Below are 18,061 nucleotides of genomic sequence, written 5' to 3'. Positions count from 1 at the left end.
TGAACTACTCCCATGTTCAACACAAGTGTCCCTGGGCCCAGGGCCTTCCCAGGAGGACAAATTCAGGTCCCTCACGAAATGCTTCAAAGATAGTAATGGTTGCTGAGCAAGGTGGCAAAGCATGGTAATTTCTGGGCAAGATCGCCATCTTGGAGGCATGGTAAGTTCTGTGTGAGTGAGTTCTGAAGACTTCTTTAAGGAAGCGAGATACTCTGTGTACAGCACAGGAGTCCGAATGGACATGAGCTATTCTAGTTTCCTTCCTGTCATAGACACTTTCTTGTCAGACTCTATTAAACGCTGGATGGTGTCAAAGTGCACTGTGCTGTGGGATTATGCGGAAGGTCCAGGTGGAGACTTTGTTTTCTCACACAGACTTCTGAAGAGGACTGTGGAATGTATGATTACACCTCCTTTACTTGATTCTCATATTCCCTCCCCAACATTTTCAGGAAAGTACCTGATGTCCCCATCTTATTTATTCTTAAAAGCTGTGACACAGCTTGCTAGGATCCTGTAGGCACTAAGGGGCAGTCAGAGGAGTGAGCTGGTGTGTGTTTAATGTTCTGAGTGTGTGCAGGGATTGCAGGGGAGTTACAGGTTTACTTCTATTGTACAGACTTGTTTTCTCAGCTTGTGGAGATTAGGGCCTGACCATTCTCTGCAGGTCAAACCATGTGATGGATAAACATCTGTAGGGGCAGGACCACACAGCCTCCTGTTTTCTTACGCTATAAAATAAGACTCACACCCAGCTCCCCAACACAGTGGACACTTGCAGCGGAAATCTAATCTGAATCACAGTCTGGTTGGTAGGAAACTAAGACACCATTAGAATCAAATTACACTCTCTAGTCCTCAGCAGGGCTTTTCTAGGGATACGTCAAGAAAATGGCAGCTTACCTTCTCTTCCTTGCTTGGTAGCTTGGGCAGCCTGGAGGGTGGGGTGCTCCTTAGTAACTTACTCTGTTTAAGAAGAATAGCCCGTTTGGAGTCTCTCTGCTGGATGTTTTCATAATCTCCCATATTCCAAGCGAGAAAACCACGACTGTATCCTTGTTGCTGGTTCAGAACAAAAGGCTTCGGCTGCCTGCAAGAGGAACAAATAGAAAATGAAAGGAAAATAGAAAAATTGAAAGCAAATAGAAAAGGTCTAGAACCAGCTGCCAGTCTTCAGTGGGAGAGACAGGTTCATTTCTCACTGTTTGGGGAAATTTCTGGCCACAGAGCCAAGGGCCTCTGCAAACCTGGCCTGCTTACCTTCCACTGAGGAGTTTCTAGGTGTTTCCCACACTCTGCATCTCCAGATGCTCAGTTGCTGGACATCCCTACCCCATGGACACCTGATAGAAGCCATAAGCACTCCCGTCTCCCCATTGTCTGTGGAGCCCAGTCAAAGCCATGTGTGGAAGAGACTGTGAAGCAGAAGGAAGCCAAGACCTAGTGAGATCATTGGGTGCATGACTGCTGCTTTTAAGGTTTCATGGAAACTAGGAAAAGTGCACTCCAGAATTCCAAAGTCTGGCTTTAGATGTTTTAGGAAGAAAATCTCCCAAGCAGGACCAGGTTTATGGTGTAGCCTTGATTGCTGTGGAACAGACTTCAGTTCAATCAGCAGACTCTTGATTATCCTATGTGACAGTCTTACTTTTTTTTTTTTCCTTTTCTTTTTTTTCGGAGCTGGGGACCGAACCCAGGGCCTTGCGCTTGCTAGGCAAGCGCTCTACCACTGAGCTAAATCCCCAACCCCGACAGTCTTACTTTTATGAAGAGGTACATCTTGCTGGCAGGCTGGTAGTGTAGCTTGTAGGTCCCACAGCTGGACAAGATTATCGATGGCTCTTCTCCTCCCCCCCACCCCCAACATCATACTTAGCACTTTCCATGCTTGAATCCTAGCCAGCAGGGAGGAAACACTGGCTCAGTTACAGCTTGATTTCTCTGTGTCCTGCAACCAAACTACATAGACTCTTCAGAACGAGGGTCTTAGCATCGATTTCTGGTGGACAACCAAGACCATTGGCCTTTGGCCTGTGCAGTTCCGGTACTTCTGAGACTCCGACCTCCCATGAACAATACAGAAGAAGGTATCCCATACCTTTCCATGGTTTTGGTGTCCATAGTTTATGTCACCTTCCTTTAGCTGTTTTCCACAGTCTATCTTTGCCGTTGTCATTGAGGTTTGACCTGGTGTGTGTAGCCATGAATCTATTTATCTGGGTTCTATTGAGCTTCCTGAATATTCACCCTTCTGTTTGGCAGTGGCGATAATGTTGTCCAGTGATGATTCTGATTGTATTAAAAGTGCCATATGCGTCCCCAGAAGTTTCTGCTCAGTTCAATGGTCAGCCAATGATGGCCAGAGATTTTTCAATGTCTTCGATCATTGGGGATTCTGGTCTTTTTCTATATTGAGGTCTACGCCTGGTCCTGGAAGGCGGGTTACTGTGAAAGTTAGCATTAGTCTACCCTTTGCACAGTGCCGAAGTGAAAGCCTGGATGATCACAGGCCTTCTAGATGTATACAGTGACCTCCCCAGACATCCTGCCTTCTAGACTCCTGGAGCTGTATCAGCCCTTCTCACTCTCATTCTCTGCTCTGTCCCTTTAAGACTTTTTAGGCAGGTGCTGTTTGCTCCAACTCGTTACCCTACTGATAGCTGTGATATTGGATAACTGCTGCTCATTTATTTTTGACAAATGCCCATGAGACAGAGCTGTTTATACACAAAATGAACTGAAATAATTGAAAATTCCGGGAAAGGAGCTTTTCCTGGGTTTTCAAAACAGGTTAATTATGACATTTCTTTGTGTGTGGCTTCCTGAAGGTCTTCAATCCTCTGTTCTACCTCCAGGAATTGGTAGACAGCTGTTTCTCGTGGATATTGTCTTTTAAGGCAGTTGGTTTTCAAGCCTGTCCTGGAGTTATAAAGGGGACAGGCAGTCACACACCCTGAGGGTCATAGGCACCACCATTTTGCTTTAGTGCACTGAGAATGGCTGTGGTTGGTTTTCTTTGGTTGTTGTTGTTGTTCTTCTTCTTCTTTAAAAAGGTAATTTTTATGAGTTGATTTTCATTGGGTGGTTGGTTTATTGTTCTTTTGGTCTAGTTTTTGTTGTTTTGTTTTTTGGTTCTTGCCAGTTATTTTTGTTTGATTTGTTTTGCACAGGCATATTTTTTTTTTTTTTTTGGTTCTTTTTTTCGGAGCTGGGGACCGAACCCAGGGCCTTGCACTTCCTAGGCAAGCGCTCTACCACTGAGCTAAATCCCCAGCCCCGCACAGGCATATTTTTAAAGGTTCTTCCTCCTCCATTTCTGAGACGTCACCCACGTTGAATCTCTATAAATGAAATAGAGACTCATTTAAAGGAGATTGACTGTCTCTTCTCTACCCCTCCTCCTCATGCTGCCCTTGGTTGGCCCTGAGTTCCCACTAATGCATCCTGGTGGCACTTACCATCACCATCCTGTGTGCTGGACTGATTGCTCTCCACACTTTCTAGTCTGATATCCCGGCAGCTCTCTGGTACTGGGGCCTCATCCTCCTCGGGAGTACTTGCAGTCTGTGTTTCCAAATCTCTTCTCTCTAGCAGTTCTCGGGCTATTTCAGTCATACCTCTTTTTTTAAGTACATGTACCTCTTTGTGTGCACATGTGTACCATGGTGCATGTGTATAGGCCAAAAAACAACTTGCAAAAGTCGCTTCCTTTCTTCTGCTATGTGGGTCCCAGAGATCAACCTCAGGCCATCAGAGCTGGCAGCGAATGTCTTACCTGGCGTGCCATCTCTTCAGTCTGATTTACATTCTTTTGAATTTTTTTTAATTCTTTCTGCCCTGGGACCATTGGCACTATCTTGAATTTTACCTAATTCTCGTTTTTTAAAAAGATTTATTTTAGATTAAAATTTTTGTATATGTTTTACCTGTACACATGCGCAATGCTGCAGAAGCCAGAAGAGGGCGTCAGATCCTCTGGAACTGGAGTTTAGAGGTGGTTGCGAGCCATCCTATGGGGAACCAAACCCAGGTCCTCTGCAAGAAGTACCAAGTGCTCTTAACTGCTGAGTGACTTTCCCTGCGTGCGTGTGCGCGCGCGCACGCGCGCGCGCGTGTGTGTGTGTGTGTGTGTGTGTGTGTGTGTGTGTGTTGCAATTGAACAAGAGATTCACCTCTATTATACAAGTTCTCCACAACTAAGCCCTAGCACAGTCCATTCATGTTTCTGTGCCTTTAGTATCTTCAGTGGGTTCTGACATAGAACGCACTTACAGTCTATTTTGCTTGCATCAATAACTTTTTTCTTTTTTTTTCTTTTTTCTTTTCTTTTTTTCGGAGCTGGGGACCGAACCCAGGGCCTTGCGCTTGCTAGGCAAGCGCTCTACCACTGAGCTAAATCCCCAACACCAATAACTTTTTTAAAATGTATTTTTCTCCTATCTCCAGTGAGAGAGCCTGTGGTCCTGCACACAGTGAAGGATTTGGCAGACAGTGGTACTGATCTTAGATTGACTGCTTCTTTTACTATTTAAATTTTTTTTTATTACGCAACAATGTTTAATATTTCTCCTACAACTGCCGGTTCAGAGATGACCAAATTTTTCCTAGCAGCCGCAACATCGAGAAGTGAACTGAGGAGAGAAAATAGGCTTCAGCACTCAGGAAAGACTGGCTGGCCCTTGCTTACGTGTCTAAAATTGACAGGACAAGCTTGGCTTTCATTGTGGACACTTGTGTCAGAGGAAACCCTCCAGGTGCTGGAGAGGACCCTTGAGGATGGGCTGTGCTTGCTCTAGGTGTCTAGCCTTCTGTGAGGAGCTGGGACCCTGTGGACTCCATAGCTGCTTTGGTTCAAGACCAAACAGTTCAGTGACCTCTTGCTCACTGGCTTGAATGTTTTCATACGATAAATAAAGTAGCTAGTTATTCTGAAGCATCCAGTGCCCAGCACCCACGGTGCCTGCAGCCACCCTTTCTCCTCTGTCTGCTGCGCTGACCCACATCTTGTGAGCTCTGTCTGCTGAACTAAAAATACTTCTAATAAGTGGTTAAGCGGCTGTCTGTCTTTTGGATCCTGAGGTTAAATTTTAAAAGTACTGTGTTAAGTTCTAGTGAGTCAGCCTCCCACCTAATCCATAGCACAGTGAATTACTCACTTGAATTTTAAATAGAGAAGCTTCCTTTGCGGCTTTGGGTTTTCCGTACCTATCATGAAGTGATGTCATTGTGTATCCGTGTATTTCTAGCTTTTGCTGAGGACCCTAATGACCGTTCTCTCTTAAGTTCCTCCCTAAGGATCTGGCTCCTTCAGCGGCTGCTTCCTCAAGGCGCCATCAATATTTGTTCTTTCTATTTCTGGAAGTGAAAAAAGTCCCATTGGCAAAGGGGAAGTTTTGAGCTACACATGCAGAAGCACTTGGCAGGTCTAAGGGACCTGTGTGTTGTCTAAGGGACAGGTCTGTCCTTCTACCCTCTCCTTGAACCAATCACAGGAGACCTTTATCTTCATGGATCTTTTTCTATCTTTGGTGCAGCCCAAACCTACCATCAGATCTCCTCAGAGAGAGCTTTAAGGTGAGTTTCTTCACATTTTCCTTCTGCAACCTAGCCTTCTGCATGGGTACATGGGACAGATGGAGGACTATTTCAGAGATGTTGGGTGTCTGAGAAGATCATTCCTACCCTTGGTGTGGGTGCTGTCCACGCCAGCACCAGAGGCCAGCTGGGCTTGAATGCAGCCAGGCACCACCCGAGCCCTTCTCCAGCGCAGACGTTATGAAGGTAGGATGGGGTGTCAGGATGTTCCAGATCGGTGCTGCACATGTTGTAAGAGAGTTGAGTCCAGCTTTGTTTCTTTTGGTCGACTCTCCCTTTTAACACACCACCCTAGAATTATTTATGATTATGCTGTACACTGCTCTCTAAACACTTCATTGTTTCACTCTGGCATGATACTTATTTGATCCTGGATCAACAGCCTATCATAGACATCACTAAAAACAACAAAATGTTGTTTGGGTTTGTTTTGTTTTTGTTTTTGTTTGTTTGTTCACCAGACAGATCAAAAGAGCATACATACTTGACAGTTACCAATAGAAAAATGTTTAAATGCAAAGGGGTTATCCTAGGGTAACTATTGCCCAGTAGAAAAAGAAAAGGGTTTATAAAAAGAAGCTATCCTTTTTTTTTTTTTTTAAGTTTTTTTCCCCTTTTTATTTAGGTTTCTCTGTGTGTGTCTGTGTATACGTGCACGTGGCTAATGTTGCCCAAAGACAGCACTGGAACTGGAGGTCCTGGCAGTTCCTCCCACGATGGTTAGGACTAGATGCTGGTCCTCTGCAGGAACAATAAGTGTCCTTAGACAATAAGCCATCTCTCCAGCCTCGAGGAGCACGTTTTAAATCCACATGCATGTTTTGCTTAAATGGTATGTGTATATATCATATGCATGCCAGGAGAGGATGTCAGATGCCGTGGAACCAGAGTTAAAGATCATTGTGAGAGTGCCCTTTTCCAGCTGGAACCAGGGAGGCTGTGCCAGAGAAGAAAAAGAAGGCCGCTGCTGTGCCAGAAACCCTTAAGAAAAAGCGAAGGAATTTCACAGAGTAGAAGGTGAAGCACCTGAGGAAGAAGTTTGCTCTGAAGACACTGCGAAAGGCAAGGAGGAAGCTCATCTGTGAGAAGGCAAAGCACTCTCACAAGGAGTGCAGGCAGACGGACTGGACTGAGATTCACATGGCGAGGACGGCGAGGAAAGCTGGAAGCTTCTATGCCCGCAGGGCCAAAATTGGCTTTTGTCATCAGAATTTGAGGTATCAATGGAGTGAGCCCAAAGGTGTGCAAGGTATTGCAGGCACCTTTGCTAAGCTCAACAAGGCTTCAGTTAACGTGCTGAAGATTGTGGAACCGTACGTTGTATGGGGAAACCCCAACCTGAAGTCAGTAAATGAGCTCATCTACAAGCGAGGCTATGGCAAAATCAATAAAAAGTGGATTGCCTTGACAGATAATGCCTTGATTCCTCGATCTCTTGGTAAATTTGGCATCATCTGCATGGAGGATCTAATTCATGAGATCTATACAGTTGGGAAACGCTTCCAGGAAGTAAATAACTTCCTGTGGCCCTTCAAACTCTCTTCCCCACAAGGTGGAGTGAAGAAAAAGACACCTCACTTTGTAGAAGGTGGAGATGCCAGCAGCAGGGAAGACCAGATAAACAGGCTTATTAGACGGGTGAACTACGGTGTTGCTGGTGGTATGTTTATAATCTGGTTGGTTAATAAACAGTCACAGCTTGGCTAATTAAAATAAAAAGATCATTGTGAGAGAGCCCACATGGGTGCTGGGAACTGGATCCAGGTCCTCAAGGGTACAGCAAATGCTCAACTGATGAACCACTTCTAGCTCTGTCCATTCCGCGTGTCAAGATGCTGTGCTTAGTAGGTAGAATCCTCAGTGGCTTTTAGAATTCTCTAGAAGGCACATATCATACTTGCTTTATGTTTAGGCTTCAGGATGCTGGAAAGCCAAAGGTCTATCTTTGAATTTAACAGCCTACTTAAAGACAAGAAGTAATATTGAACCCAAAATTATGGTTAAATAAGACAATCGACCCCAAAGACCCAGAAGCCATTCACTCGTGTAGTTCAAACTTGTGTAAAGGGTGACATGGATCTATACTGTGACCCCTTGGGTGATGATCTGCTTTTTTCAGTAAGCTGTTCCCTCAGGTTTTGTTTTGTTGTTTTTCTTACAGTGTCAGCGATGTTTTGTTGTTCCTGTCTTTAAATGATAGTTACCTTAGCCAGATTCTACGGTATAAGCATATATCCAGTACGTGTTCAGGGACTTTCCAGATGTCCACGTCACGTAGTAAAGACACACAAGGATGCGAATACGCATTTTAAAAACGTGCTATCCCTAGAAACAAGTGAAATGGGCACTAAGGAATTATGTGAATGCTAACCTTTCAAGGATAGTCATTCGTGATGAAGCGCGGGAAGTCTGTGTGTGTGTTATATACATGTACATGGTAGTGCGTGTGCATCTGTTGTGTAGAGGGAGACTGGAGATCAGAATGGAGGGTTTTCCTCAGTTGCTTTCCACCTTACTCTTTAAAACAGGGTCTCTGACTGAACTTGGAGACTAGTTGGCTAGTGAGCCCTGGGGATCCTCTTCTGTCTGACCCCCCCTACGCTGATCACCTCCACCCGCTTCCCTACCTACCCTGTGCTATGGTTAAAGATGTGCTTGTGTGTGGGCGCTGGGGATCAGCACTCAGACCACCCCTCTTTTGCTCAGCAAGTGTGTTATTTATAGCCATCTTCTCAGCCTGGGCGGTCATCTTTTTTTTTTTTTTTGGAGCTGGGGACCGAACCCAGGGCCTTGCGCTTCCTAGGTAAGCGCTCTACCACTGAGCTAAATCCCCAGCCCCTGGGCGGTCATCTTTAACACCTGCCTGCATCTCTTGTTTTTACTTAGAAGTTTCTCCATCCCACATAAAGAAAAGGTCCACAGTTTTCGTATCATTAATAGTTCAAAAAAACAAGTTTATGAAATGGCTCCTATATGACAGAAATTATATTGAAAGGGTAGGTAGGGAAGAGATTATTTAAATGTCAACAATGGGATTTCCTATAGCATAAAATCTATCCAATTGAAAAGATAAAAATCAAATTGTTTCCCCAAGAAAGGCATTCGAGAAAGTATGACAGCTCCCCTGAGTTGCCAGTCTGACTCTGACACACGTTCGAATGACACTTAAAATGCTACTTTTAAGATACAGAAAGGGACGTTGGTTGGACAGCTTTCGTTTTTCCCTCTTGGAACAAAGCACCCACTCAGAGACTGCTCGGTCTTGTGCATTATTGCACGCACATATGCTTCAGACCTGGCGTTGTGGTCACTTGAGTTTGATTTATTGCTTTTATTTCCCAGGAGGCATAGGCACTTTATTGTAGAGGCGTTTTAAACATTCTACCACGAGGCTGAGTTAAAGAACGAAACAAGAATCGTCTCAGTGCCTTGAGTGAACGCGTCTTCGTTAATTTACCAGATTGGCTTCCTTCCCTGGACTCCAGAATGCGACTAATGATGTCACCAGCACATTGCTGGTTGCCCTTCTGGACTCCAGCTGGGCTCCCTACGCAGGCTCTGCAATCTACTCCAACCAGTCCTCTAGCACAGAACAACAGCATGCTGCAAACGCCGCCGTTGCCAAGAACCTGCTTGCAATCTAGACATACGCAGAGGGGTTGGATGCTTCTCATTTGGGGTTTTAAAGTGACATGAAATGGCCATTGCATCAAGCATTCCCATGCACATAGCCTCAGAAGCAGGTGCCCAAATACCTAATGGATCATCCGAGGCCCCCTAGTAGGAGTGCAGTGTCACTCCTGACTTTGGCACATAAGCCGTCCAGTGGCTCTTGCCAGCCTCCACAGCCCAGGCTTCCTTTGTTTATGCTGGTGCTTCCTGGACATCCTTTGCTTCTTTGTGAGTGGCGAGGGAAGAAAGGAAAGGCAGGTTTGCTGTAGCTGCTTGGTGTCAGTTTGGAGCACGTCCCTCTCTCTAGATAGGAAATCTATTCCTTTATTTTTTATTTTATTTATTTATTTATTTATTTATTTATTTATTTATTTATTTGGTTCTTTTTTTTCCAGAGCTGGGGACCGAACCCAGGGCCTTGCGCTTCCTAGGCAAGCGCTCTACCACTGAGCTAAATCCCCAACCCCAATCTATTCCTTTATTAACTACAATGAAACATGGTGCAATTTGTTTTTACTCGTTTGCAAAACTGAAGCACACACAATGGACAAATGATGGTACCCCACTACTCATCACTGAGTGGACAAATGATGGTACATTATATGCATGCTGGGCTTCTGAACTCAGGGTCTCATGCTTGCACAGAAAGCACCTTACCCATGAAGCCTTATACCCAACCTCTAACGGGATTTTAAGAAGAAATTAGGGTTAGGGTGTCACTCAGTTGTTAAGCCCTTGCCTAGCATGCATAAAGCTATGGGCTCAGTTTTTAGCCCCACAAAACAAAAATAAGAGAAACATGAGTGTGTTCTTTATGAGAAGAGGTTGTTAGGACATAGGTACAGAAGGACCCACAAGACACACATGGAAAGACACATCTACCTTGCTGCTGTTTAAGTCACCAGCTCGTAGCAGCCTTGCCACAGAACTCAGCATGGCTCAGCCCAGGCTCCAACTCCCACTGATGACATGTAGAAATAGGACGACATTGGGAAATGTCAAACAGCATCAGTGAAGAGTAGCAGAAGATGCATTATGGAAGGTTTATGGGACACACAACCCAGCTTTGTTAATGGACGAGAAGTTAAGACGTAATAAAAAAGCTTCAAAGAGTCACCAAAGAGACGTGAGCTAATTTGGATTTCCCGACACTTTAAAGTTTAGGAAACAACTCAACTTTTGGATGTTTAGGAAACAACTCAACTTTTGGATGGCGATTATTTGGTCAAAGTATTGATTGTTTACAGGAAATTCTGGCCATGTGGTTAGGATAAGAAAGAGATGTCATGTGTTTTATACTAGGAGACAGGGTATCCTGGGGATGGGGTTAGTAATGGAGAGAGAGAGGAGATAAGATGGCTGTCCTCTGATGCTTGCTGAATTGGAGAATGCTGGTGCGCTTTGTATTGCAAAAGTGGAACTCGGATGGCATTATTTCCTTCTATTTTCTACTTTCACATTTAGTTCACTGGAATGCTCCGAAAGGACCTCTGAACGAATTCATTTGTTATGGTGTTGGGGATGGAACCCAAGGCCTCCTAAGCAAATGCTCTATCTTTGAACCGTAAAAATCTCTCCAAGCACAACTCCTCCAGTCCTTTGGGACTTGAGAGGTTTTGTTGCTGTTATTGGGGGGTGGGTGGGGGGCCCTATAAAGCTGTGGATGTACATTTTCAGAGAACAAGGGGCAGCTTTGTGAAACCCAGTTCCATTTTTACGTGAGTTTGGAGATCAAACTGGGATAATGAAGTTTACTCTGTAATCACTTTTACCTGCTGAGCCATCTCTCCATCCCTACAGTGGGGTTTGACAACTTGCTTGCTATGTGGGTCCTGCCACGTGGCCTGTTGAGATGCTTCAGGCTCACGATTTCATCCCCTTCTCCAGAGCCATAGTTAGCCATTTTCCCAAGATGCCCTGATTCCTTTTGGTGTGAAGGTGTTTGAAGGATCTGAATACTAAGCCTGGTGTAGGATATATGCTTGTTTTTCAGCACTCAGGAGACTGAGGTAAGACTGAGGCCAACTGGGGGTGCAGAGTGAGTTCAAGATCAGCCTGAGCTACACAGTGTGATCTAGTCCCTAAAACAAACTAAAAGAATCTAAGTACTAAGGTGTGATGGTTTGTATATGCTTGGCCCAGGGAGTGGCACTATTAGAAGGTGTGGCCCAGTTTAAGTAGATATGTCACTGTGGGTATGGGCTTTAAGACCCTCATCGTCGCTGCTTGGAGGTCAGTCTCCTCATAACAGCCTGCAGATGAAGATACAGAACTCTCAGCTCTGCCTGCACCATGCCTGCCTGGACGCTGTCATGCTCCCGCCTTGATGATAGTGAACTCTGAACCTGTAACCTCTGAACCCATAAGCCAGCCCCAAATAAATGTTGTTTTTATAAGAGTTGCCTTGGTCATGGTGTCTGTTCACAGCAGTAAAAACCTAACTAAGACAGAAGTCTCTAAGAAGGGACTGGGGTATTGCTGTGATAGGCCTGACCATGCTTTAGTTTGGAAGAATGTGGATTTTGGGATGTTGGGAAACAGCAGTTGCGCTTAATGGGCTGTCTTAGTAGGAATATGAAAGACTTTGTTGCTGAATATGGTTTTAACTGTGCAGACCTGGCCCAAGAGATTTCAGTGGAGAAGAATTTCAGAATGTGGCCTAGAGACTGTTTTTGTGGTATTTTAGTGAAGAATATGGCTGCTTTTTGCCTTTGAAGAGTCTACCTGAGTCTAAGGTAAAGAGATTTATATTAATTGTATTGGGAAAGGAAGTCTCAGAAAAGCCCAGCAGAGACTTTGTTCTCTGGTTGAGTCTCATGAAGAGCGTTTTGAACAAGTGTAGCAAGCTTAAAAAGGAAAAATATAAGGAAAAATATAAAATATGTGGTTCAAGTATTAAAGAGGTACCAGGAAGTGAAATGGAACTAAATTCCATGTTCTAGGAGATAACAGATTAAGGGATTTGGGGGCAAGATCTTACCCAGCTAAGTTTAGATCCAGGCACGATTGTATACACCTTTAATCCCAGAAGACAAAGTCAAATAGATCTCTAAGTTTAAGGCTACCCTGGGACAAAGCAGGTTCTAGGTGAAGAAAACCTTAAATCTAGGCATGGTGGTAAACGCCTTTAATCCCAGCATTACAGGAGACAGAGCCATACAGATCTTTGAGTTCAAGGTCAGTCTACAGAGCAAGTTCCAAGAAAGTCAAGCTTAGACAGAGAGGGAGTCAGAAAACAAAAAGCTGGTAATAGAATAAGGGGGACCATGTTCCAGCTACAGAAAGCAGTAGAACTTAGCAGCTTCAGCCATGTGGCTCTGGCTTTAGAGTGATGTTGGTTAGATGTAGCTAAGAAATTAGAGGTGATTAGGAAGAAGCCAGCATCACGGGTGAAATCTTCTGGGAAGTGTTTCCTGAGAGCACAAAGAAGCTGTGTTCCAGGGATAGCCAAGGTTGTATCTCGTGCTGCAATTGTACTTGGTAACGTGTAAGAGTTACCCAGGTGGTACTGGTTTTGAAGCATGAAGGTGTCATAAAGAGTAGCTGAGGCTTGGCACTGTGAGAGGCCATGGAAGGCCATCAGTGAAGGTGCAGCCTTAGTTATAGTTGACCTGCCAAGATTTAAGAGGTCATGCAAAGGATTTGAGGCTTGGCACCATGAAAAGAGCCTATGAGAGGCTATTGATGAAGCCGAGTTACACCAGAACAGCAGCAGCAGTGGAGTGGATCAACCTGAGCTTAGAGTGCTACAGAGGGCAGAGCTGGAGAAGTGATTCCAGCCCTTTGGTGGAGCCCAGAAGATCATGTGTGGATCCCAAACATTGAAACAAGAAGCTGTAACATTCAAGCTGCCTTGGAGACCCCAAGATTTTTGAGATGCTAGAGCCCTGGGATGTCTCCTGAGGAAAGCTGCTAACAGCAAGTGGAAACAGCTCAGGAAAAGAAGTTTGTTGCAGTCAACAAAGATGAAAAAAGGAGTTGGAGATCTGAAGATTTCTTTAACATCAGACATGGAGCTACAGAGTTTGGAGTTTGCCCAGCTGGTTTCTGTAGGATGATGTCATACAAGTGAGGCAGGTACAAGATAGAACGAGGCCTGTCATTGGATGAGAAGGAAGGATGGGCAGGAGAAAAGTTTGAGGGAAGAGGAGGAGACTGAAACGGAAGGAGAGAGAAGGCAGAGAAGACAGAGAGAACATGGAGGCTGATGTTAAGATTCCACTCTGTGTATTTACAGGTTGTTATGAATATTCTTAAGGGATGGATGTGTATTGGGCTTTGTATGTTTAGGTGGGTAATTATAGCTTATCAATTAGATCAGAGGTTATTGGGTTGTGTGTTCTTTCTTGTGGTGATTTGAGTTTGGAAGAGTGTGTGGCAGCAGAGACACTGGGCCACCATGGAATTGGGATGTGTGTTTCTGGCAAGCTATCTACTAGATTTCTTGGGGCACTGTGGTGCCGGATCTAGTGGGGGTAAAAGACAGCTATTTATTTATTATAATTTTACAACAACAGGTTTCCTGTATTACTTTGGGGATTACAATTAAATGACTGAATGGATCTTAGAAGAGAACTTTGGACTTTTAACATTGTTGAGACTGCTATAGACTATGTCAACTTTTGAAGTTAGACTAAATGTACTTTTTATTATGCTATGGCTAGATATGGCCCCCCCAGACCCATGTGTTTGAACAAGTCTAGGGGAGCCAGGGAGTAGAATGTGATGGTTTATATATGTTTGGCCCAGGGAGTGGTTAGAAGGTGTGGCCCTATTTGAGTAGGTGTGTCACTGTGGGTGTAGACTAGAAGACCTTCTCATCCTAGCTGCTTGGAAGGCTGAAGGTCAGCCTTCAGATGAAGATGTAGAACTCTCAGCTCTGTCTACACCATGCCTGCCTGGATGCTGTCATGTTCCCCACATTGATGATACTGGACTGAATCTCTGAAACTTTAAGCCAGCCCCAAATAAATGTTGTTTTTATAAGAGTTGCCTTGGTCATGGTGTTTGTTCACAGCAGTAAAACCCTAACTAAGACATAAAGGAACTCACAGCTGCTGAATTGATCCTTATGTCTAGGTCTTTGGTCCAATAATATAACCCAGTAGAGGTTATGAAACCATCTGTAAAGTCCATTCTGTATGTCCTCTGCTTGCAAATGCCTTCAATGATTGGGGAGCACTTACCTAGAACACGAGAAGATCTGGGTTCATCCCCAGTACTGAAAATGAAATCCCTTGGAATAATTCTTGCCTTTGGTTGAACCATAAGCTGGAAATGCACTCAGGTTTAAACAATTTTATATTTAAAATGGCTTATTTTGGAATAAGGAATGATATAACCATGGCCCTAAGCCATGGTGACTTCCTGTTTTTGTTCTTGATGTTGTCATGACCATATGTGTCGAGGTGGATCTGAGGAGGAGGTACCACCTCGTTGGTGTCTTACTGAACAGCTGCAAAGAGCAACTTAGCTTCTGGGAGAAATGTCTTGAAGGCCTCAGCTCTGCTCCGTGAAGAAGACATTTGTTCAGCCACCCACCATGCAATCCATCTTTGAATTTTAATGAGTTAGCCTTTAGGCTGCTAGACAGAAAACAAACCAGACATTCTACATCAACCCTGCCAGCTTCACACACTGCCTCCGAGACTAGAAAGGAACTGTTTTTATTATCGAATACATGATAACTGTGCTCAAAGAGGAGTTTGTCTGAACATCAAATTACATCTGTAAACAGGGACACTTTGGACTCTAAATCCAGCCACCCTCACGGCTGACCCTACCCATCCTTCAGTTTGGGTAGCCTTCTCTAGATTCCTGCCCAAAGTTAAACTTTCAGCTGTGGGCTTTGCTTCTGTGAGGTCTTTAAGTCCTATTGTTAACTAATAATGAACTATTATGTTTTTAGGTATCTGAACTAGCATCAAGTCTACTACCTGCCCACAAAGACTGGTTGATTCGATATTCCTATCGCTGCATGCTACCATCAACTGTAGAGTGTCATTTCATCTGTGTCTGCTCCCCTGCCCCTAACCAGTCCCCTGCAAGGCGATAAGTTCTTCAAAGGCGAAATTCATCTTATTCCCTTGGAATAAAAAAGCAGCAGTGATGCTGGACATAGAATCTGGATTATAATCTCTGAGCACAAGATGCTGCTAAGGATCCTACATACCCAAGAACCGACATTTAAAGACAGGGTGCTTCGTGCCATACACACCCTTACCCTAACAACACCTGCATGTATATTTTATTATCTCACTTTGAGAGCTGCTCCCTGTTTAGGCCAGCTGGAGATCTTTTGACTGTTTGCTGTGAGGAGTTGCTGTAATATTATGTTAACTAAAAGATTACACCCAGCAGTTCAGTTTCTCTTGGATTCTCTGCCAAGGCAGGTTATCTCTTCTTAGAACAAGTGGAAAAGCTCGTTCCGGTGAACACAGGGCCTCCAGCCATCAGCCTTCAGCCTCCAGCAGGAGAAGACAACAGTGAGCCTCTGGCCTGTCACATTCTCTTTAGTAGCTAGCTCAGACTTCTTGCATCCTCAAGCCCCCCTCCTCACTTCAGATTGTCAGCGCTCTCAGTGGTCCTGGATAGGACAGACCCTAGATAAGACTTCACTTGCTGTTACATAGTACTCTTTAAGGATTGTTAAAAGACCGGATGTGTGCTTGTTTAAATGACAATGCCCCCCCCCCAGGCTCTTAGGGAGTGGCTTTATTTGAAAGGATTAGAACCTGTGGCCTTGCTGAAGTAGATGTGGCATTGTTGGAAGATGTTTATCTCCGGAAGGGTGGAAGGGTCAGGGCTTTGAGGACTCTAAAGCTCAAACCAGGTTAACTGTCTCTTTCTCCTGCTTGCCCATCTAGATGTAGAACTCTTGGCTCCTTCTCCAGCACCATGGTTGCCTACATGCCACCATGACAATAATGGACCAAACCTCTGAACCCGTGAGCTAGCCCCAATTAAATATTTTCCTTTGTAAAAGTTGCCATGGTCATGGTGTCTCTCAGAGTTTTCTGTGGGATCTATTTTACCACCAAAATCTTAAAAGACTTATATGTTCACAAACACATGCACGCACAAGACTTCCTGGAGAACACCAAGGCCATCAGACCCAGGCGCCATTAATCCCCACCTCACGCGTTTACCAGCAGGGTGGCTCCTTTCAGTTTGAGAATGAGGGCTTCTATCCAAGGCCACTTTCATCTCCCGCCCATGAACCTGCAAATGTATCTCCCCCTCCCACAGAGAATCGCTCCTCAGCCTTCAGCTCTGTGATGCACCTCACGTCCCAAACAGTTGCGGGGTGAGTGCCTGTAGTTGCTATTTTCCTGTCCTTCCCAATCATCCGGAATTTTCAAAGACCATAGTGTGTGTGTGTTTATTTCACTTACCTGCCATTCCCCTGCCCCCCACCCTTTCTGTGTTTCTGTCATTTCAGATAGTCTTTCCCCCAAGCTGTTCTGTTCTTGCTTAGACCATTTTTAACGTCCTACTTTCTTCAACAGATACTGTCCAGTTCATAGCTTTTATTAATTTTGGCTCCCAGATTTTTGTTTCTGATTTTCTTTTAATTATTTCTCCTTTGGTAAATAAAAGTTTTAATTCCCTACAAACAAGCGTGCTTTCTTTTTCTCTGATCTCATCCCATATTTTCAGCCACTGAGAGCGCTGACAATCTGAAGTGAGGAGGGGGGCTTGAGGATGCAAGAAGTCTGAGCTAGCTACTAAAGAGAATGTGACGGGCCAGAGGCTCACTGTTGTCTTCAAAACACACCACCTGGATGTGCCACGGCTGAGGACCCACCTGACTCATCATCTCGGCCCTTCCTCCGGTAAAGGACGTGCTTCTGGCCTCAGTCTGAGTTGCTACACTGTCCAGTCATTCAAGTAGGGTTTTCATTACCTGACCTTTGCCTTTGTTGTGCACATTTAATAATGAATGCTGGCTAATTTTATTTTATTTGTTATTTTTCTCTTGTTGCTTTCAATTTTTATCTTTATGTATACGTGCATACAGATCTACTTGTCTGTCGTGTATTACCTGCAGTGCCCATGGAAGCCAGAAAGGTGTTGAATTCCCTGGACTTAGAGTCATAGGCAATTGTGAGCCACCCGATATTGGTAAATATAAGAGTATCTAAAACATCTGTGGCCATGGTGTGTTTGTGGCTTTACACATTTGCATGGGCGATGTTGAAAACCTGAGCACCCTGTCCTAGTTAGCTTTAACTGTTAACTCAACCTAGAGCCAGTTGAAAAAGGAGGCTCAGATGAGAGGTTGCTCAGATCAGATTGGCTGCAGGCATGCCTGGGGAAGACTGTATTGATTGCTAATTGATATAGAAAGGCCCAGTCCACTGTGGGTAGCACCACTTCCTGGGTATGTGGTCCTGGCTGTCTTAAGAAAGGTACCCAACCATGAGAATGAGTGAGTGAGCCAGCAAAGACCATTCCTTTCTGGTTTCCACTTCAGCTTCTTGCCAGTAGATTGTTGCCTGACCTCCCTTAATGACAGTCTGCTACCTGGGAGTGTAAGCCAGGAAATCCTTTCGTCCCCTAAGCTGCTTTTCATCAATGCTTATGACAGCTCCACAAATCAGAACATGCCCATACCATACCTTCTCCTTTTAATTTTTCTTTCTCTGGGCTCTTTCCTGTCATAACCTGTTTGGCCAAGACTAGTTTAGGTCAGCTGTTTATTTGTAGATTGTACTCTATCCTTTGATTGCCATGAACCATCCCAACCGGTGTCTGGGATGCTGAAGAACGTAGATGATAGACCAGGGAATAT

At 44.5% G+C, this 18,061-nt stretch overlaps 1 protein-coding gene and 1 long non-coding RNA gene across 2 annotated transcripts in view; one reads left to right on the top strand and one right to left on the bottom strand.

The window, feature by feature from the left end:
• Spmip2 (sperm microtubule inner protein 2) overlaps nucleotides 1-18,061 on the bottom strand; it is a 114,480-nt gene that overhangs the window by 11,958 nt on the left and 84,461 nt on the right. The window contains exon 4 of the mRNA NM_001024301.2: nucleotides 904-1,090. Coding sequence (NP_001019472.2) covers nucleotides 904-1,090 — 187 coding nt within the window. The remainder of the gene's footprint in view (nucleotides 1-903; nucleotides 1,091-18,061) is intronic.
• On the top strand, nucleotides 5,284-16,251 carry LOC147996309 (uncharacterized). Its single transcript, XR_015675898.1, has 2 exons — nucleotides 5,284-5,574; nucleotides 15,176-16,251. It is a non-coding gene; the product is annotated as an uncharacterized LOC147996309 (long non-coding RNA).

This window comes from Rattus norvegicus, chromosome 2, assembly GCF_021556685.1.
Source record: "Rattus norvegicus strain SHRSP/BbbUtx chromosome 2, alternate assembly SHRSP_T2T, whole genome shotgun sequence".
Lineage (NCBI taxonomy): Eukaryota > Metazoa > Chordata > Mammalia > Rodentia > Muridae > Rattus > Rattus norvegicus.
This window is presented reverse-complemented; position numbering and strand designations above follow the sequence as displayed.